Source organism: Choloepus didactylus, chromosome 3 (assembly GCF_015220235.1).
Source record: "Choloepus didactylus isolate mChoDid1 chromosome 3, mChoDid1.pri, whole genome shotgun sequence".
Classification (NCBI taxonomy): Eukaryota; Metazoa; Chordata; class Mammalia; order Pilosa; family Megalonychidae; genus Choloepus; species Choloepus didactylus.
The window spans coordinates 85,640,581-85,664,466 of NC_051309.1; the positions used below are offsets into that span (position 1 = coordinate 85,640,581).

At 34.0% G+C, this 23,886-nt stretch overlaps 1 protein-coding gene across 1 annotated transcript in view; it reads right to left on the bottom strand.

Annotated features, from left to right (window-relative positions):
* The window catches only part of ANTXR2 (ANTXR cell adhesion molecule 2), a 162,663-nt gene that overhangs the window by 127,381 nt on the left and 11,396 nt on the right, over positions 1-23,886 (bottom strand). The window contains exons 4-7 of the mRNA XM_037830075.1: positions 18,604-18,685; positions 18,030-18,137; positions 17,839-17,907; positions 16,930-17,010 (exon numbers count right to left, since the gene is read on the bottom strand). Of these exons, the coding sequence (XP_037686003.1) occupies positions 16,930-17,010; positions 17,839-17,907; positions 18,030-18,137; positions 18,604-18,685 (340 nt within the window). The remainder of the gene's footprint in view (positions 1-16,929; positions 17,011-17,838; positions 17,908-18,029; positions 18,138-18,603; positions 18,686-23,886) is intronic.

Here is a 23,886-nt window from a genome sequence, read left to right on the forward strand (position 1 = left end):
TGAAATGATAGGTGAAAAGTTTCCTGTTAATCATGAACTCAATAATGACCTTCTTCTTCAGGCAAACACAAGATAGCAAATTAGACATCCTGTTTAATAATGCTAATTCAATATGTTATTTTCTAGTTCAATATAATACCAATAAATAAACATCATTTAATTGTGGCCTTTCTATTCTTTTTGACAGGCTCAATTTCCATGGAGGCTAATCCTCCTTTAGTGCATCAAACATTAATTGCTCTTACAAAACACGAGCTCCTTGTATGAGCCAAATATTGTTCTCAAAAAACACAGACTCTGTACTCAAGCATCCCCAGAGCACAGGAACAGAAATGCTCTTCTTAGCTGGTTCTGAGAAACAGAAACCCCCACCCAAGGCAGAAGGTTACAAATGAAAAACAACAATGATGAAATAACTTAGCTGCTGGTAATGGACACAACAATCCTGTCTTTATTTTTAGAACCACTCTGCACTACATTGTCAAAGTCAGACAAGTTCCAGATGATCTTTGAGCAACATTCCTTTCTTGACAGAAGTTGAAGACAGATGATGTATAGTGGTTTCTAACATCTTTTGCTCATAACTAGAACAGGAAGGAAGGACTGTTACAGGAAATCAAATGCTTTCCGTGCTTTCTTTAATAAAGGTGGAAGTATAAATCATCTGTCCCTAAAATCAACTGTGTCAAAATGTGGAACTTTTGCTGCTGAATATGCATCTGAAAAAGTTTCAACATTTGCATTGTTTTAGATTACGGCCAGTGAATCCATTTTCACACAGTTTGAATGAGTCTCTAGTAATCAGGGAACAAATCTAGTCAGAATTTATATATGAGAAATTTCAGATGGGTTCTACTTAAACTCTGAAATGATTAAAGAGATTCTGTAAGCACTCAGAAACCTCTCTTACCCCAAACGCCTGTTCCTGATCTGCTACTTTGTCTATTATAAACAATGCTCACTCCTTTAGTGCATTGTTAAAAGTCAATGGGCTTTCTTACATCACTAGCATCTTCAAATGTTTTAACGTAATTCAGATAGCAAGACTATGAAGGAAACAGTATAGAAATGTTTGCTAAAAATATGAAGCTATAAAATCGGGCAGTATAGTTGTAGCTTTGGCCAAACTAAGAAGAAGTGGGAAGACAATGGGCCACAAAATGCAAGGTCAAAAGAGAAAACAAATTCCTCTCCCTCAAAATGAATTTTGTCTGCAACCAGCTCTGAAAATGGGATCTATTTTAAAACGGACCCTATTAAGGAAGATGACTGTATCTTTCAGTTTGCAATCATTTCATTAGTTACTTTAACCACACCTCTGTTAACATTACTGAAAAATGTTTCAAACACCAAGGAAAACTGTAAGAAAAGTTTAAATATCACATATACTGGAAATAGAACTCTTTTTGTTCAAATTCCATACAAGAAGTTAAACCAAAAAGTTACAAGATTTTTCTGAAGGACATGACAAAGAATATATACCCCAGACTGACCTCTGTGAATTTGTGAAATTATGTTTGTTTTCTATCTTCTACCAATATTGATCATAATTAAGTCAGATCTCATCATATCCAAGGCAAATGTGTGTGTTGACTTTCTCTTTTGATTTGATGTGAAACATGAAAACATTTAAACATAACTGATAGTTCCAGTAGTAGAATCAAATGAGCAATTCTTATGGACAGAGCTGTAGGACTGGAGATAAATACCTTCAAAGACTGTTGATGGATTATATCTGAAGCCAGACCCTGTTGATCCCCAATAATATATTTTCATTTAGGAATATATATCCTACTGAAGTCAGATTTTAAGGAGAGATTAAAAATAGCTAGGGTTGTTTAAATCTTGCAGTAAACTGTATAATGTGCATTTATACGTAAGAATACACTTTTAATATCTGTAATTATTTTAATAAAATGAGTTTTCATAGAAGTGATGTAATTGAATGGAAAAGTGACTCCATTAATACATTCATTGAAAGGCAAGCAATTCAGACCACTGGTCATAAAATTGGCATTGCCATCTGATGCAATCCAGTCAAATTCTCACAGAACATTATCTTCTTTCTCTAAATTTTACTTTATTTTTATCTCTTTGCACCTTATATTATTTTACATTATTTGAGTGCTCAACTTTCCTTCTCTATTAGAAGATATACTCTCCGGGGACAGAAATGGGATTATATTTTACTGTACAGCCCTTTCAATGCCTTTTCAATGCCTGGCACATTGTTTCATACATGCAATACAACCAATAAATGCTTAGGGTATAAATACTGAATGCCTGAATTAATGAGAATATTAAAAATGTCTATCTAGTTAACAAATCAACACTCAACTTGGGACTCAGATAAGTCAGAATAAAGTTGATTTATACGGGAAAACACCTTCAGTTAATTATGAATGTTGGAAACCCAGAAACCCATAATTTGAAGCAAATAAACTTCACAAATCATTTCCACATGAAAAATAACCAAAGAGAGACAAGGGAGGGAGTAGAAGAGAGTTTACGCATTTTCAGAAAATAAAATTTGTCCTAAATTTGACTCTTCCACTAGTGTCTACCATATTCCTAGATGGAGAAAGCAACATCTAGAAATCAAAATAATTTGATGTTTGTATGCAAATAATAAAATAGGTTAAGTATCAATTAATTGGTTAGGTTCATTTTATTCCACTTATATCAATTTTTTATCAGTTCCATAAATACAATATAATTTACAATCCACTCACACTGTGAATTGTAAAAACTCAAACGTTCAAGATACCTAAATGGGCCTATTATTTTAAAACTGTCATCACTAAAACACAACTGACAGAGAGGACAAATGTATTCACACTTTTAGTTAATTTTCACCAAATTAAATGTTATTGATTGATTGAATATTGATTCAGGTGTACCATCGATAATAATTAAACATTATCTTTCATACTCTGCACTTTCATTAATTGTATAACAAACTTCTAGGGATGTTTCTTCAAATAATTTGTTGCCATCTGTCTTCATTATCCTCTCAATGAAAACAGAAAATGTTTTTCACTACAGGTCAGTCTTAGTTGACATTGGAGGGAGCTAAAAGCACCACAGAGCAAATTTTAAAACAAGCCAAATGCTATTAGTAAAACCAGGCCACTTTAAGTCATGCTCACGCTGGATGCAAAGCTGCATCATTAGAAATTTGGGGATATACATATATATATATACACACACACATATTTGGCAAAAATTTGATGCCCACCATAAAAAAGTATATTACTAAAGAATCTATTCACTCAAAAAGTAATACTTATATTAAGAAATATTTACAAATTTAAAATAATATGTACATTATTGTCTAATCCCTACTTTTAAATTCCCAAACATTAATAAGCTGACAAAAAATAAAACTTTCTAAATTAAATACAAAAATCAGTAGTCAAAAATTCAAAAGAATTCCTAAAAGGATTTATCAGAACTTCAGTTAATCCTCACAAATCTTATGAATGTGCCGGTTTGAGTGTATTGTGTCCCCCAAATGCCATTATCTTTGTGGTCTTGTGTGGGGCAGACGTTTTTGGTGCTGGTTAGATTTGCTTGGAATGTGCCCCACCCAGCTGTGGGAGATGATTTCCATGAGATGTTCCCATGGAGGCGTGACCCTGCCCATTCAGGGTGGGCCCTTATCGGTGGAGCTATATAAATGAGCTGACTCGGGGGGAAGAAAGAGAGTGCAGCTGGGAGTGATGTTTTGAAGAGGAGCAAGCTTGCTGGAGAGGAACGTCCTGGGAGAAAGCCATTTTGAGGCCAGAGTGTTGGAGCAAACGCCAGCTGCCTTCCTAGCTAGCAGAGGTTTAGCAGACGCCATTGGCCATCCTCCGGTGAAAGTACCCGATTGCTGAGGTGTTACCTTGGATGCTTTGTGGCCTTAAGACTGTAACTGTGTGGTGAAGTAAACCCCCGTTTTATAAAAGCCTATCCATCTCTGGTGTTTTGCATTCTGCAGCATTAGCAAACTAGGACAAATAGATACTATTTTTGAGCTTGTTTTATAGATGAGGAAACTGAGGCTTTGAGAAACTAAAAATTGCCTTAAAACAATCAGTTCTTAAGTGCAGAGTTAGATCTCCCCGGTCTGATTGAAACCAAATCCAATTCTTCTCACCTGCACACTCCACTACCCCCAAGCTTGTTATGAGTGGTCTGACCATTACAAAACCTGATAATTTAGAAACTAGTGAAATTTATCTGCCTGTTTTATAAGGGCTCCTTTATACTGTCAAAACAATCTAAAAATTGGCTTATTTCTCATCTTCAAAAATATGTCATTGAGCTCTTACTTTTCTTTTATATATTGGAGTTTTTATAAATTTGTTTTAAAATTCCAAATATCATTGACTTAAGATAAATTAAAATTTTAGAACATCCTAGGGATTTGCAATTTATGGGCTTCCCAAGTGTTCAGGACCTGTTCCCTTTTTATTTGCTTATTTCTTTATTGTCTTACTTTATTACTGCTTTCTATCTCACACTTGCTTTGTACAGATAAAACACTCGTAATGTTTTACTTCTCCACATCATCTGGGACCTAAAAGACTGGAGAGGCCATAATAGCACAACAAGCTACCAGAGAGACTCTTGTTTGGGGACACAGAACACACTTAGAAAACTAGGAGCAAATTGTTTAGAAAATTTCAATTAGTTATTTGAAGTTTTGGTTTCGTAGTTCTAAAACTCTAGAACTAGCCTGAGTCCTGGGAACAGAAGGACATTCAGAGCCATAAGGCAGAAGAAATTTTCTTTATTTTTTCTTGAGGCAGAGCTGACTTTGGTTGATCTTTAATAGAAAAATGTCACTGCTTGTTCTCCCCCATCACTGTCTTGCTAGATCACTAGACACAGTAATTCCTGCTTTTCAAATTACAATCATTACCCAGGTTTGCCTTATTTCCCAGAATATTCCATGTTCCACCTCCACCAGCCTACTCACTACCTCAATGTAGCAACTGTCATTTCATGAACACAGTCATACTAATATGTGAATAACTGATGACCCTTCAAATGACCTATATAGATTTACAGCCCCAAGAAGTTTGTTAAACCATGAATATCTCTACACAATGAACATCAGACAGTATAATAACGTAAAGCAATAAATGCAAGCAGCATGAAGGAAAATGTTTTCTAAGATGGGGCCCCAATAGAAAATCAGTTCTGTCTATGTGTCTGCCTGAGGTCTGTCCCCTATTGTTATTGTTTTAGTTTCTTTCCTTCCTAAACTTGTGAACCATGGGATTTCAAAAACTTTTTTAACCTCTAGTTGCTCCCACAGGGCACAAGGAGGGTAAAATATAAGATGTGACCTTACGAGAGGAAGGAGTCTAGGCAGAATAGCTCTTGGCATATACAAGACCATTCATATATCAGTGAAAATCGGTGATAGAAAAGAGTTTTAAAAATATGCAGAATTTTAAATTCTAGTACTTTGTATGAAAATTCTAAATTCCAGCATGCTGTCCCAGTCTGTGAACAAAATGCCTAAAGATGGATTTTTATATTTAATCTCATAACAATTACTGCCCTTTCTCATTATTGAAACTTTATGTCCTAATTAAAATGTAAGGGGAAAAGCCTACCATGTATTAATAAAAGAAATTCAAAATCCAAGCATTTCCCTTTTCTGAGCTGTTGAAGATAAAACTGTTGATGGAACAATAGCATTTCCCCCTTTTAAATTATAATTATTTTCTGTTGCTTCTAATTGGTTGTATAAAATTCTGATGCATTATTTGTACAATTCTGATCATCAGAACACTGTCAAGTGTTCTGCGACACTGCAAGCACTAATGTTGTGGAATTTTCCTATTTGGCAAGGAAGGGGGAATAAGAGAAGGTTGTTTTGCATCCCTCTTGGTTAGTTTCTGGTTAGCAGCAAGCCCACATGCAGATTCGGGAGCCAGCTGTGACACAGCTTCCTGGTGGCCTCCTTTGAGAATACAGATGTTTGGCAGGAGATGAAAGTGGATTACATTGTGTTGTCCCTTCTCTGCAGCCCAACTTGAATAAGGTATCAGCATGGTGTTTTGCCCTGCACACTCCAGATATGTTCCACATGAATTTGGACTGAATCTGCATCTAGTACAGGACTTCACTGTATGCCAAATTTCCATACTAGGTAACAAGTGGCAGATATGCTCTCTGGAGCCAGAATTGGCTGGATTTGGAGAGGTTTGAGACTGATTACTAAGTCAAAAGACACGACTATTCCAAAAACTGCATTGGTTACAAAGAGATTTCTTATCTTGCTTATCTAAAGGCTTACGATCAGATCTTTGTAATTACTGAATAATAAACAAATAAAATGAAGGTATTGTTAAGGAACTATCTACTGCAGGAATAACCAGATAGTATCCAAAGGTATGAGTTTTGTGAGAACCCTGATTTGGTTTCTTCTTTCTTAGAGATGTTAAGACACTCATGAAACCATATTTTGATTGAGATATTGTAAATCCCTGAATATATTTACCTAATGGTCACATGTCATAATAATAAATTATGGGCACACAAGAAGTAGTAAAAGCCATGTTATGACCTGAGAACTGCATACAATGGATACAACGACAGCCTTCTCCTTCTGTCATTTAAGACAAAATGTGATTAATTACTGAAAAACTGTAGCTGGGGTATGTCCAAGATAAAATTTGGCATGGAACAAATTAAGAAAAGAAGATGAAGACAAATATTATTTAGGACCTATGATGTCTTTGAAGTTCATGTTAAATTTGGTAGAAATATCGAGGAGCTATGCTTTATGATTTAAAGATCAAATCCAGTTTAAAAGTTTTTTTCCAACAATTAATATAAGCCAAGACAGATTTTAAAATGCAGATATTTTCCAATTTCTAAATGATAATGGGAAGGATACTATTTGGAAAATGAAACAGAACCCATTCCAGAAGAAAGTAAACTAATACATTCGTAAGAAAACCAGATATTCAAAATCCAATCTAATATAAAAATACACAGCATAATGCATTATAAGTAGCAGCTACTCAATGTCTATTGAATTTAATTGAAAAGTAAATGTAAAACTTTCTCAACAAAAAGCATGAGCATTTTGACTATAAATCAGCTACAGGAAAACTTATTTGGATAAATTTATGTTATAGTAATCAATGGTACCCATAAAACATTGGACCAGATTTTAAAAAGAAAGAAAGGAAGCAAATTAAAACAATACAAAATAAATATAAATATAACATTTTTTAAAAGGCCTAATTCTAAATAAAATATTTGAAAAGAGGAAAAGGGTATTAAATTCCATTCAATGGTTCCCTCTGTGATATCGTTTTATAAAGGTCAATTCTAGGTAATAAGGTTTTTTTATGAAAAATGGATTATTTCATTATACTTAAATTTCACATATGCTAGCCAAACATCTCCAACATTTCTACAACTCTTAAAAATACCAAATATCCATCCCAGTAATAATTCTGTAAAACTGACTTCAGAAAATAACATCACAGACATTAGATTATTACAGGTACTTGACAAACATCCTAGGTACAGCCTTAACAGATAGAGACTGCTAATTTCTAAGACTTACAGCATGTCAGAAAATATCAGTGAGGAGAACAATAAAGTATAGAAAAGCAACCATTTATTTTTTTCTGATTCATTGAGAAGCTTTAACCACTACAGGGGTTCATCCCGAATTTGAAAGATTGCAAATCTAAATCACATAAAAAATCTTTCAACAGCATTAGTCCTAAAGGTCCCACCAAAAAGTCGCTTTAGTAGTTGGCCATCTATGTGGATAAAATAAGCAAACACAATTGAAATAATGTTCCTCAAGATCTTTTCTTGTTTGCTTTTCACCTTGCAACACTCAGACATGCGATTTTATTTTTCTCCCTGGCTACCAAATATCCAACCAAATATATTTTTCTCTTAGAGGCAATATTTCAATTAAAAACATTTGTAATTTGTACTCATATGTTTTGATAGAGTTCACTCTTTAGAAAAGCTTGGAGTTTCAAAATACCAGTTGCTCAATACAGCTTGCACCACACTGACCCATTTCTAAATATAGATTATCTCTTCTTTTTCAAGTAAGCAAGTATTATAAGTACAACTAAAAAATTTCTAGCCAAACTTTTAGTCTAAGAAATCTAGGGAAGAATATAAGTCATAATCATTCTTAGCTCAAAACAAAACAGATGCATAGAACTGATCATAATGTTGGTGAAAACATGCACATATTACAAATCTTGAAACAAAAAAGCCCAGTGATACCTAAATTGCTCAGCATCTCACAATCGCAATTAAGTCATAACAGATCATACTAGCAGGTCTGCCTTTCTTACTACAACATAAAAAAATGTCAAAAATGAACTGAGATTGGAAACAAAAGTTTATCTGCCTTTGCTTTTTTTTTCTTTTCTTTTTTCAGTACGAACTCAGAATAAACATTTAACGCTTTTTAAAGGATGAATAAGTTTTCTACAAAAAGCACTTTGAAAATATGGGATAAAGTAATAAATGTAAGATATGTATGAGAACCTAAAGGAATTTAGTTCCAACATATTATTGCTCTGATGCGTATATTATTTCATGGTAATCCTACTTGCCCATTCCCTTGTTTTAACTAAAACATGAAATAGATCTGCCAAGCATTCTAAGCCTACATTTGTTCCATTTGATTTTTCACAAACCCAGAGTGACAAATAAAATGTTTCCCTATGTAACAGGAAGAGAAAAAAGAAGAATCAATTCTTATATTAATTTTCCAATCAAACATATATGCCTAAAACTGTACTCAGAAAAGTCAGAGATACCACATACATATTTGTTATCTAGCATCCAGAAAAGTATCTTGAACATAGTAGGTACACAATAAATGATTCTGAATAAATTAGGAATTAATATATTTGAAAAAAAAAAAAAAAAACTTTACTGAGCAATCATGCATTTCCCCCAACAGAATTTAAAGTAATGGTACATTTGGTCATAAAGCTTGGTCAATTCTTCCCTTCCTCATTGTCCTCTACACAACTGAATCTTCTTTCAAGAGTGGGTTATGAGGATGAGTCTGGACCCAGCATCCTGGGATTTGGAAATCCTTCTTGACCAAAATGGGAAAGATAAATAAAACAAAAAGCTTTAGTGGCTGAAAGATTTCAAATGGAGTTGAGAGGTCATTCTGAAGGTTATTCATATGCATTATGTAATATCCCTTTTTGGTTTTTAGTGTATTAGAATAGATAGAAGGAAATACCTGGAACCATTGAACTGTGATCCAGTAGCCTTGGTTCTTGAAGAAGATTGTATAACTACGTAACTTATACGGTGTGACCATGTTTAAAAACTTTGTGGCTCACTTTATCCAGTGTATGGACAGATAAATAGAAAAATGGAGACAAAAAAGTAATTGAATAATAGGGGGGCATAGGGAGTATGGGATGTTTTGGGTGTCCTTTTCAGTTTTATTTTTATTTTTATTCTTAGTTTTATTTTATTATTAATTTTTGGAGCAATGAAAATGTTCAAAAATTGATTGTGGTGATGAATGTACAACTACATGATGATACTGTGAACTGATTTTACACTTAGGATGACTGTATGGTATATGACTATATCTCAATAAAATTTCAAGGGAAAAAAAAGAGTGGGTGAGGCTCTAAAGTTCCTCTCCTTTCATAGCCCAACAGGTTAATGTTAGAAGTTCTAAGAAATAAAAAGTTGGCATTTAATTATGGCCATGTAACTAAATGATGTCCGTTTAGTTTCCTCACAAACTAACACAAAGCTGCAGTTATTTATTCAAAGTAGATTTCATTTCTTTCAACTACATTCCCTACCAAATAAAGGAAAAGAAAATAACATTATTAAGGAAGGTCATCATGAAAATTCAAATAAAGCATTGGGTAATGAATGTCAAGATATGATTATAAACATTAATAAAATGAATAATTTAAAACAAATTTCCCAAGCTTTAGTTTTGATTTCAGTGAAATTTAGAAGGAATGAGGAGCTTTATCAGGATATATATTGAAAAATATTTGAAATATATTTGAATATAGTGGACTGTGATAGCCATTAATTTTTTTCCCTACCCAGAACACTCGTTCATCCTTGAACTTCTACCAATAGCATTCCCTTTCCATTGAGAAAACACTTACCACTCATTGTTACCCTTTAACACTACCTTTCATGGTGCCTTCTCCTCCCTCTTCACTTTGCCCCTACCCCCTTGTCATGCAGTGGGCATATGATAGGCTGCTCCAAACCGTATTGACACAGTAACTGGTAGTCCTTAACTAGGACTTTATATACTGAAGCTTAGAGAGAATAGCTCTAAGTTTCAAATAGGCTTGGTAAGCTAGGACTATGTAAATCTGAAGACTTTGGCAATTACCTTTCCCTGCCACTCATCTGAAGGAAAGAATAAGGCAAATAGAGAGACTCACAGACAAAATTTACTAAGAGAGAAGACCCTGAGAGTGTGGACTGATCACCTGGATGGAACAGTACTGAGGTAATTTCACCCCCTGGACCTTCCAGTTATATAAGCCAGACTCTTTTTTTCCTTAAACTAGTATGAACTGGGCATCTGCCACTTATAATCAAAGAGTCCTCATACAGCGGAACTTGCATGTGAGGATAAAATCAAAGCATGTGGAATTAGAAATCAATTCAAATCAATGTTTTCTTGCAAAAAAGAGGAGTTGCATTTTTTAATGGTCAAATACACGACAGCTAAATTATAAAAATATTTTCAAGGACTTGGCATGGATTTTATTTATTTGATCATTGATAAACATGAAATAAGCAATGACTACTTACCTAACACTATATCAGTTACTGGGCATAAAAAAGGGGGAAAATACAGTCCCAACCCAACCCTCATACTACTAATGTGAAAGATGTTATAATGGGATATCTCAATTAAATTCAATATTAAGCATCTCTAGATAGAATAGAAGCCCAGATTAATCTGATTTAGTAGTGACTCTCACATTATAGTCAGTCATTTTTAACAAGTCATGAAAACTGATTTTCAGTTTTGAGTAAGTCCAACCAGGTTTTTTTCCCCTCTGAATATAACTTTATAGTTAGCCCAAGCTTTTGGCTTTTCATTAAACATTTTTACAAAGAAAGGTTTCCACAACTAAGCGGTCAACATTCCTAACATGGCCTGCTAAAAACACGTAAGCTAAGGTCTTACTAGGCTATTAGGTACCCTCTTATCCCAGGAAAATTATTTGCCAGAGAGAAAATGAGTTTGCAGTGTCCTCTCATTCCATTAAAACATAGCTTTAAACACTGTTCTTAGACATGTTTCAAATAAAAATCAGTAGGCATTACTGGGAAAAACAATTTGGCTCCAAAAGTCAAATGAATCTTACATTATTAGCACTATGAATTAAGTTACTTTTTGAAATACATAATTCACTTATTTTTTTTCTCCTTCAGAAATAACCTATGCCATTTATTTAGATTTCCTAAATGCACAGATGTTCATTACCTTCCTATTTATGCTCCTATATTTCCCCAATAGTTACTTAGCTGCCATCACCTAAGATGTAGTGGTTTTAATTACTTCAGGCCAAAGCAGCTTCACAACTGATTCATCTCTGTCTGCTTAATACTTTTAATACTTTCTGAGATACTCCAACAAAAAATAAAAGTGTGAAACTATTTCCAAACAATAAAGTATTTCATGGTCCTTTTCCTAGGGAAAAAAGGTGGGAAGGTAATTTCCACAGTGTGATTTGAATTTTATTCTTTCCATATTATTCAGCAGTCTATGGTTTTGCTTTATTTTTAACGTTCTCTTCCACAGTGCTGCTTAGTGAAACATCACAAGAGAACACAGGGGCTGTCTCCTGTCAGTCTGAACTATACTCATTCAAATTAAAATTTCATTTTCAAAGAAAAATCCTGCAGTTCACCTTCCCCAGAAACCAAAAAGAATTTTTTTTTTTTACATCTTAAGATTTTAATTACAATCTAAAGTGAAAAAATAGAATTATATACATGTGTTTGTGGACAATGGGGGTGGGAGTGACAATTCTAATGTTTTTCTAACCTTAATATTTCTCTGGAACTCCATTTCCCTCAGGGATTTACCCACTGGGATTTCCCAGGCTCACTTCATCTTCTGCCCTTCTGCCACTCTCACTTGGTTCCAGTAACACTCCTGCCCCCTCCGTAAAAACAGCTTTTCTACTCTAACTACTCCTAGTTATTCATGTTAGGTGCAAAATACCCAAGTTATCTTTGGCTCCCCTCTCTGTCCCCTTTATCCTTTATCCAAGGAGCTTTCAGATTCTATTAATTTTTTAATGCTTTCCAAATCAACCTTTTTATTTCTAGCTCCACTGCCATCACAATAATAATAAGAGCAGCTGATATTTACTATGCTTTGGCCCTCAGAACCCTGCTCAGCAAAGATAGAGGGTTTTTTATTTGTTTACTTGTTTTATCTAGAGGTTTAGCCCCAACCCATCTTGGCATGATTCTGAGGAGGGCAGGGAGTTTATTAGGTTTTTCCCACCTAGTTTTATTGCAAAAGCCCTAGACACCCAGTGCTTGAAATAAGCCCTATGCAACTATGGTCTGTTAGGCATGCTGTTTTTACCTTAATAACTGGGTTTCCACTCTGGATCACTAATTAGAACTACAAGTTTCCCCACATAAATTGTGGCTCTTTTCTAAAAGTGTGGCCCTGAGATTCCATGGAGCTCTTGCCAGGTGAATGCTGAATCTTGTTCCCTCGGCTCTTGGTTGGGTCCCAGTCCCACATTCTGGGGATTTCGAACTAGGGCACAGCCAAACACTTGCCTTTGGGTAGCTCCATCTCTAGAAATCCTTGTTATTCCATTTTGATTCCAATCTTCTCATATACCATACATTCCCTTTTGGACCTTAGCCATGATGATTTAGACAGCTGGCCATCTCCTTTGGTGGCCTTCCCTACCAATGGCTAAATGACCACCTACTACCTGGCCCTAGCTTCCTGCCATTCCTAGCTTCCTATCAAATATTTTAAAGCCCAGCCCTGCTGAGTTAGATCATTCTTATTCATTGCCTCATCTAACTCACAGAACAACCCAATAAAACAAATGATCGTCCCCATTTTTCTGGTGAGAATTTTAAAATTCAGAGAGATTCTGTTATGAGATGTACCCAAGATCATGTCTAGGAAGCAGCAGAGTTGGAATTCCCACCTAGGACTTCCTACTCCCCATCTCGTATTGGCTCTGCTATATTAGGTTTCCTTTCATCATGTCTTGTAAGGACTATTACAAGAGATTTAGAGCACATCTTTCTGTCTTCCAAATCATCGTACACATTGCCATAGAGTGCTCATCCTAAACCTTTACTGATGTCCTATAAATCCCATATTCTAAGTTAAAATCTTCCATTGGGCCCCAATTATTCACGAAAAAAGTGCCAATTCCTCATCTGAACATTTGAGAGTCTCCATTATCTGCATATGGCCTCCCTGTCAATGTTTATCTCTCATATCCCTACATAATAAAGCCAGACCCAACACCCCCTCTCCTGCCCCTCAGCCAATCCCACTCAGTCTAGTTTCTAATTAAATGCATTCAAATCCCACCACAAAAAGCCTTCCATGACTTCAAATACCCAAACTGACCTTCCAACATTATGTCAACTTAGACTATAGCAAACACAGACTTTAACACAAGTTGTGTTATATCCTTTTTTATCCCTCAGCTTGACTCACAGGGATTTCCCTCTTCCAAATCCTCATAACATTTTATACTTCTTGCAGGGAACTTACTATACTCTGAACCTTGAATCACCATTATTTTTAAGCTTTCTTAGAACAGAGAAGTTGTTTTATTTAAGTTTCTGTCCCCTCCTCCAAGCCTAATACAATGCTTTAAGCATAGTAAGGGCTCAACAAATGAGTGAATGAAGAAATGGACGAGATATACTGAGGAAATATAGGAGAAAAAGAAAAGGTTTTCAGCAGTATCTACTTGACATAATGAATTCTAAATCTTCATATGTATTAACAAAAATTTGAAATTAACCAGTTATTTTTTTTAAAATGCTACATATCATGTTTGCTTGGAATATAATCTAAAAAACTTTGAAACAATACATTTTCATCCCAAATTAAAATAGAACATTTAAATGGTTTGTTAAATCAAATAGATTTCAGAAAAGATAGTTAAATTGCTAACATGCAAGATGTTCATACCAAGTCTTTTACAGTCCCTTGCTTTTTGATGTACAGAAATCAAAACTATTGAGGTATTTCTTCTTTTTTTTAGCTAAAATGAAGAAAGACTCCAAAATGAAACTCCTATATCTGATTGATTAAAACACTGATTCTGGCCAAACTATGACTTGACAATATATAATATCTTACATATTAAAGGAATCAGACTATCTAGATCACTGGATTTTAGGGGTGGAGGGCAAATAAAACAAAAAAATCACTATCAATTTTTTCCAAAGATTAACTTCAAGGAAATTAAGGTACTCACAATTAATAAAGGCAAGATATATTTAAATAACATCCAGCTGAAAAAATTAACTGCAACCCATAACATTCTTTGACATTTGCTCTCTAACTACTTGTTAAATTGCACTTGGGAAGTTATCACTTCTATATATATGTTATATTCCACTATAAAAAAAAAGATTACAAAAAATTATTCATCAATTTAGCAAATATTTTGCCTACACAGTGCCAAACATCTGAAAGACTTAAATTTTCTGATTTCTTCCATTTGCTTAGCTTTGTGTAAATACCTTCCATAATACAATTTCATCCATGAACTTGGTAAATCACAGAGAGATAATAGCTTCTATCTGCCTTCACCCTGGGATGGATACAGCATATTTGCTTTAAAGATCTGATATAATTTTTTTAAAGCAAGATAATACTTTGAAACTAAAAAATGCAATTCAAATATTAGGCTGACTTGCAGGTTTTATACATTATTAGTGCTGAAATGAAAGCAGTTTCTACCCTTAAAGAGAGAAGAAGTGCTTGAATTACCTTAAATTTCTGTAAAGTAGGCAAAAATCTCAATCTATAATTATGTTGAAAAAATAGTAACCATTAATGAGTTAAAGTTTGGTTTTAATGATTGTCTTTCTCTATCTGCCAGATACCGTTAGGGTTTTCTCAGAGGCTGGCTTCCCTGAGGATCATTTGTTCCTCCTTTTATGACAAAATAGCACAGAGGCTTTGTTGGAAATTTCTGGCTAAAATAACTCAAATCTTTCTAATTTCATGCTAAATTTTTCAAAATATCATCCTCAAGCTAACTCAAATCCATCAAGATTCTCAAACAGGATAAGCTGTCTGTTGAAGGCTATTACATTCTAAAGTTCCCCTAATACAAGCAGGAAAATTAAATTTAATGAATAAATATAATAAAACAACAACTTTATCTTATCTGGTAGTCAATTACTAATTTCTTGATGGGCAAATCTGTAGTTAAAATCCACAAAAAGAGAGTTTTTGAAAGACAAATCAGCCATCTGTAGAATCATGAATTAAAATTTTTTATATATAGAAAAAAAATTGTGTAATTAACCCAGGGAAGTATTTTCTTCTTCCCATAATTTCATATTCCCAAATACAGTAAAATTCTATTTAAAATATGATGCACTGATTTGTTTATTCAGTGGCTCAAATTATATACCCTTTAGTATTGTCCATCCTTTTTCCTTTATTTTAAAACTTAAATGACAGTTATAAAATACTTATCCCAAATCCAGGTATAGAAATTACTATTTTTATATTGCAAATTTCCATAAAAAAATTAATATAAGACTATATAGAAACGCATAAAATAATTAAACCTCTATTCCGTTCTACATTTATATTTGGCCTAGCCATTATATAACCGATAAGTTATAGAACCAAATTATATGTTTTCTCTGAAAGACTCCATCAACTTTTTTTTTAAAAAAGCTTACATGCTACTAAAAACAAATTCAATAAATCTCACTCTGTGTTTCTGAATGACATGATCATTAAAAAATTTTTTTTTTAATTCCAGACCAAATGTCAGAAGAAAACTACATTTTGTTTGTTTCTGGTTTTTTTTGTTTTGTCTCTGTGTGTGGGGCGGGGGGGGGCGACAGTTCTTGCCTTTAGTAAATACCTAAAGATTAAAGAAGGAAAGCTTTGGCTTAGAGAATATATATTATTCACTTCCATTTTAGGATGGTGTTTACCAAAATATCATAAATACTTAATAGCAACTATTCCTAGTGCTTCCAGCAAAAGGCAGTAAAATGGATCATAAACCTCAGCTGTGACTACTCAGAAGTTTTGCTTTGCATTTCATCACTCCCCTTCCCCATACCCTGTTCAGGGTAGCCCAGATTCTAATGATCACCAGAGACAGCTCAACTGAATTCCAAACAGAAATATTATGAGCTCCAGTGAGCTCCAGTGAAACTATTAATCATTTAAATGGAGAGAAAAACAACAGCAGTCACATATTCAGTCACTGGTTCAAGTCGCCTTACTGATAGCTAAGACACACCATATTTGGAGGAGGGAGTAATCACATATTCCAATCCAAATTTTTATTTTTCATTTCTTCTATAAAGCCTATAAAACTTTCAAGATATCAACATGGTTAGGAACTCTATGCCCAAAGGGAAGATGCATCTCAAACTGTTTATGAAAATCTTAAACTCAAAATCACAAACCCAGGCTTGCTGAATTAATAAACAGTTCTTATCTGCAAGAATTAGTAACAATTCTCATTTACATACAAAAGCCAGATCTTTATAGTTACACTGTCTTAACAATACCAAACAAAAATCTTTCCTAATCTTTTTCTTCAAATAATGGCTGCCTGTACTTGATACAAAGATAACTTCTTATACTCTAAATATTCATCGAAAATTACAAGCCTTTATTGCCCTCAGAGAAATACTCACAGAATTAATTATTCCTTTAAGAGCTTGAAATCCACCTTTGACAGGGAAAACCTGTTCTTTGGAATCAGCAATTCTTTCGAGCTTTAGAAAAAGGAGAAAACCTTCATTAAGGAGTGGTTGAGACATACAACACTTTGAAAACTTCAAAGAGTTATTAAATTTTCAGTTCTGTCCATCTGAAAAATTTCACCTCAAGATTAATCCACCATTATGGCCAGGGTTAGAGGCCAGGAACTGAGATAAGGACAACAGTGTTATTCTAACACTATCACCACAAAATGAACTAAGATCAGTCACAACCCCTTTGCATGCCTCAAGTTACAATACCAAGAGTACAGAAGCTCTAATATCTGTAAGTAGCATGAGTTGCATGAATCTTAGCCATGCACAACAAAAAATTTTAATATAAACTCATTTTGTGAGTGAAAAAAATAATTTTTAATATATGTATATACCCTCAAAATGTCATGGTAAAAAAAGATTTTCTAAGAAATCTTGAGAAAAATTATTAAAGACTCTTAAATAGACTTTCCAAGTCCCTGTATACCTAAGAGTCAAGTTTTAAATCAAAATAAAAACCCTAAGTAAGACTGCCATAATAAACATGTCGGTTGAATTAAAGAAGACGAGTAATCTGATATCATTTCAATAGAAAAGTTTCTCTTGTGTTAGTCCCCCAAAGCAAATAAATGTTCAAAAATTTTAAAGAATTTCATTTTCAGTAATGAATCCTATCATAATTTACAAGTTATTAATATAGAGCTCAAGACATACAGTCAAGAAGATAACATTTTTATTGAAAATCGTTAATAGCTGATTACCATAAGTCATTAGTGAAAAGAATTTAATAAACTATACCTAAAACAACTATGTGATTTAGATTAAAGTTTACAGATACGTTGTACTCACCTGAGCTTGTTCAAAATCTAGGACACCAACACAATACACTCTAGCCCCAAGTGACCTGGATGTCTGTGCCTATCTCAAAGACAGAGAAAGAGTCAGAGAAAAAGAGAGAATTACTCAAATATTAGGCCATACATGTAGAGACACAAAGCAAAGTACAGTAGGTATAAAGAACAGTTTCAGTTCATACTCACCTCTTTCTCTGCATATGATGGTACGAGACCGTCCAACTTACCATCTGTCAGAGCAATCACAATACTAGAGGTTTTTAAGCCTCCTGCTTTCTGAATTTGTTCATTCGCCTGAAAATGAAGAATAATTATCCAACTCACAATTTAATTTTAACTTTTAACCAGCATGGTTCCATCAAACCAAATTTGTAAATTTGACAAAAGCAAAACACTACTCACTGACTTTTAAAACGGGGTCTTATGTGTTAACTATTTTATTTGAAATATGCACATATTCACATTATAGAGTAGCTAGGACTGGGTTTAAATGATATATATTTTTAGCTATGGTTAACTAGTCTGAATACAACCACTGAGAAATGGAAAATTCCTTAAAAAGCAAAATGTCATCCAAGCTTTTCTTATCACCACTATAACTTTTTTTCTATCAGTATCACCCATAAAACAACAAAATGACATTTTAAAAATTTTAAGACAAACATGAAATAAGGTTTTATAATTTGAGTTATAATGTATTTCATTACAGAATAAGGAAGCATTCTCTCCTATACATGTAAATAAATGTAAAAGAACTTACTAGCTTTAGTCCTTCATGGATATACGTCTCTCCTACTGGACTGACATGTTTTAAATCCTCCAAGCCTTTGCTGATTTTGTCCCTGAAAATAATGTATTATAATATTAAACAAAAGAAAAATGAACAAAAATCACAATAAACACTCCGCAAAAAGAAGTTTCTTCGGTAAAAAGTAGAGGAAAGGACATAGGCTTTGAAGGTAGATAGCTACTCATGCCTTTTTGTCAATTTAATAAATACTTAGCTATTTCCATATTTTAACTATAAAAAATAAAAGTACCAACTATGTGAAATGTTTTGAAAAATCTAAGCATATTGTGGGCATATTGAGCTGAGAGAGGATATCTTCAAACGTATTTGTTTTACCAAATGCTAAGCAATAAAATGTTTTTCCCTCATCCACAAAAATACAAGGATTTCAGTGGAAAAAAGCATTTGTGAAACATCCATTCCATCTCCCTTCAAGTAGGACATTTCTTTTCTATCTCCAAAGTCCTAAAGCACATTAATTAACTAACCCTTACTTACAGAAGCTCACATTTTCTACTTTTGTCTTCCAGAATCATAAGTCTCATGATTTACTCACTTTTGTGGCACCTTTCCACTCATCCAGAGACTAACATATTCTTTTGAATATAGTAGGTATTTAATACATGCTTAATGAATAAATGAAAGGATGGATGGATCGATGGATGGATGGATGGATGGATGGATGGATGGATAAGATGATAAAAGATTCTTAGAATAGGTAACATGAATGAAAAATGAAGAGAGATATTTTTCATCTTGACTAATTAGTTGCCCTAATGGGGTATGTTTAAATGGAGTATGACTTCAATATTATTAAGAGCTGCTTTGTGTGTATGAGTAAGAAAAACCCAATTTTTAGAGTTTTTATATAGGTTTATAATAAATAAAACTTTCACATAAGTTTATAATAAATAAAAATTAAAAATAAATTCAGATGGATTATGGTTAGTAAATATATCTCAATAAAATTGTGTTAAAAATCATTTCATTATAAAAACTAAATTTAAAAAATATGTAAAGATGAATTTAAATAGATTCATACATACAAACATACAACCACAAGATTCCTAAAGGATAAAGAAAATAATATTGGAAAATATCCAAAGGACTCAAAACTGATTTTAAAAGTTTTAAATTGAAAATATTAGAAGAGACATCCTCAAGATACCATTTTCATAGAAGCAAAGAAAATGCCTTTCTAAATAGAAAAGTCTTGAATGGCAAGCTAAAGTATAATGCCTTACATTAAGCATGAACAGACCCCACACTACAGAGAATGAGAGATGAAAGGAGATTCTTTATAAAAAGAATATTATCTGAACATCAAGGAAATTGACTGGGGTCACACAAGAACAAACATACACATCATTATAACACATGTCAAAAAATGGTCAAAATTTATTTTGTCATGCTGCAATGTTGTGTTTCAATTACTCGAAATAGGGAGCCATTCACCAGAACCTTACACATCTTTTAAAAGCAACTTTTTGATTATATTTTTGTTATCTGTAAGAGAATTATTAGCAAACAAATTCTCCATCAGAAGAGTTTTCCAGAAAACACAAGACAACTAACTTTCAGGTTATGAGTCTAGTCTTCCTCAGAAGAGGTTCAGGTGCCTCCACAAAGTCATGTTGATTGTCTCTTTTAATATCTGATTCAAAACTTACCTATTCTAAGAACCTTTCTCTAACTTCATTATATTGCATTTTCTGGAATGTCTTTCTATCCATATCCATATTCAACTTTTGCTATAGTGTATAATTTTGTCTCTTAAAAACATCCTACTTGAAAATAATTTAACTAATTTAATGTCATTTAATATTTTTACTTCTCAACTATACTGAAAGTTTACAGTGGGTACAGTGAGCCATCATGTCTTTGATTTATAATGTATCCTCCTACCCTGTACTTATTACTTCTTATAATGCCTTCTGCAGTGTTCAATAAATCTTCAATCCACCATAGCAAAAAATCATAATTCTACAGATGATGTAGTAAAATATATTAAGTATAACTTTGTTTTATCTAATTATTTATGTTCAGTATCTACAGAAATAACTTGAAACTAATTCTGTCTGAATGAGGATATAAACCAAATATTTGATGCTTCCCAGAAATGAGTGGCAGTGTGTCCTCAAGTACTGATGTTTGCTGCAAAAGGAAAATGAAAAAGACAACTGAAATTCAAGTTTATGCAAACAGATTTTGGGGGAAAATAGCCTTCTCCACACCAGATTCGCCTCACCGTTTGTTTTAAAAACTAGACAACCCCAATATTTGAAGGTATGCCCCCTACAGAGACTCTAAGCTGAAGGGATGTGCCAAGTGGGGGATTCAGAATCTTTTGTGACAGTAGATCACTGCTAGCTTATTTCACTGGAAGAGACAGATGGAGGCATCTCTTGGTTTTCTACCCACAGCTGCCACCATAATATTCTAAGCTGTGCTGAAACCCATCACTAGTTTTGCCACTGCATAGTCAAACGAGGGAAGTACGCCTTGCCCAAAGCCAGTAACATCAACACACATGAGTGCTGGCTGTGTACTTCCCCCAAGGAAACTACAGTCTTTCAGCCTCTCCTCAGTAAACATGGTGTCCCTTTGGGGAAAATGAAAACCAAAAACAGGGCAGATCTCAGAACTTCAAGGGTTCCTGTGCAACTGGAAAGAAGTTCTAAGTGCCTCTACTAGTAAACAGCTAAGTGGGGAGGAGCAAAATATAGTCAGTTAAAAACAAAACTCACTAATCTATACTATGACCTTAAAGAAAACTTTAAAGGAAAACAAGAGGGAAAATGATAAAAATAAAAGAAGAAAAAAATAGAGATGTTAAGATCAGCTAAAATTCAACACTGTCTAGAAGATAAGCTTCACTATGTTCAGCTTTGATGCTATGTTGTTAACAACAAGGAAGAGTAATATCAAAACTCCTTTGATATTTGTTGTGAAGCTGTTGTCAAGGAGACTGCCACAAGGACAGTCAATGTTCCCTGTAAGGTTTCACGCAGAGGACTCTTGGTCACCCCTGAGCAACTGCTAGATACTTCCTCCTTTCTGCTAATTACACACATAAACTATGCTTAATTCTTCCCCTGGCTACCAGGAAGCCCACACTAAACGTCTTACTTTCTTGCCTTTGCTACTGGGAAGCCCACAGTTAATTTCTTACTCATTCACAAAATTCTACCATATTCCTGTGATTATCATATTGCTTCATCCTCTTTCCCATGTTTTGACTTTTCCTCTGATATTTTATTAAAAATCTTTTTGCAATACTTTGGATCTCTTCAGCCTCTAATATTTTGGAAAGAGGCAGGATTTAAACAAATACAATGGGATAGTAAACCTCTGATTTTTTATTTTATTAAATCATTCTCCTTTACTTTATAATTAGATTGATTGAAAAAGGAAAAAGAAGGAAGGAAGGAAGGAAAGAAAGAAAGGAAAAAAGAACGAGGGAGAGAGGACAGAGGGAGAGAAGAGGGAGGAAAGAGGAGGGGAAAGGAAGGAGGAGGAGGCAAATACACACCACCTCATTTTTTTTTCCATGTATGGAATTACCTACCACTTTCAGCTCTGCTAGTATCTTGCAAATTTCTCTGCTGAGTAGGGAAAGGAATGGAAGAGAAGAAAAAGGATATGAAAAAAGGGAAGGGAAAGGAAGGACTGTGCCATATCAGCAGTTTTTCTCTGTCCACATCAACACTGGATTGTGGAATATGTGCATGATTTCTTTACTAAAATAAAGAAATGTTGAAATAGTGGCATAAATAAGATGGTTAGCAGTGGATTCTGACTTGTTCAATAACATGATTAAGGCAAAATTTTAAGTATCTTCTACACCTTACTAATGATGCATGTTTACACAATGTATCTACTTGATCTTTTCAACTCACATCACCTTAACTTCTCAGATTTCAAATATCTTTCCAGATTTCAATCTACATCCATCTGTTGAGCACCCACCACAAGTAAATTCTGTAATGTCACCACATACCCCAGAGGCTACTCTTCCACGTATCTCTACAAATGCAGTGGAGTTCTCCACATTAGCTGTGTACTGGAATCACCTGAAATGCTTTAAAAAAAAAAAAAAATCTCTCTGGGTCCTGCTTGAAGAGATTCTAATTCACTTGGTTTGTGATAGGGCCAGAGTATTGCTTATTTTTTAAAAAACCCCCCAAGGCATTCTAATGTACAGGCAGGATTATGAACCTCTGATCTAATATAAATTTAAAACCTTCCCGTGCAACTCAGATGCTCTTTCCTTTACCTATTTTGCCAGTCAGTCCATCTATTTAAGGGGTTGTGGATGATTAGGATAATCTTTTTAATCTGTAAATACAGTTTCTGGGATAATCTGGATCAAGGCGAGCATAGGCATCATAGCCAGAAAGAACATGGTTTAATTCCAAACCTCACCTTGATTCCTTATCTATAATATAGGGATGAAAATACTTACCCCATGGTGCAACTATGAGGATTAAATGGCATGTAAAAAACAAAAACTAAGCTGTAGCTACTATGGTGCTATTGTTAATATAAGTCATTCTCACTTTAGTATGATTTTGTTCACAGTTTACTTTCTTCCTAACTCCAAAGAGAGCTCACTCAGCAAGCTGAGGGTCTGAAAATGTGGATAAATAAAGCTCAGAAAGGAGGAGGGGAAAAAAAGTAGGGTGAGGACGGAATGTGGTATTTTGAAGCTTTAAATGATGAGAAGATCTGGGAAAGGAATTCTATGGAAATCTATATAATGACATGGGAAGACTCAGATATTGGAGTAAATCAGAGACAAATTGAAATTCTGATTCTGTAACTAATGGGCTGTGTAACCTTCAGCAGTTATTAAATTTATCTGAGCTCAGTCTCCACATCCATAAAATTAAATAGTAATGGCTGCCTTAAAGGGTTTTCATTCATTCTATAGATATTTATTAAGTGCCCACTAAGATATTTATAAAATAATTTGCATTTGGCAGCTTTGGGTATTCAGAAGGGTGTGGATGCCTGAAATAAAAGGGGTAACAGGAGAGGGGAAAAAGGAGACAGGGAGTGGGTTAGTGCTCAAAACAAACTCTTTTCATTATAGTTTCTCCTTTAGACTGCTCTGTTGCTCCTCTAGGAAACCTGTAAATGGTGACAGGCTGGACTTGAAGTGACAGGACAGCATAATAGATAATATCCCAGATTCTGGAGCCAGACTCCATGGATTGAAAATCCAACTCTTCCACTTAACAGGTGTGTGAG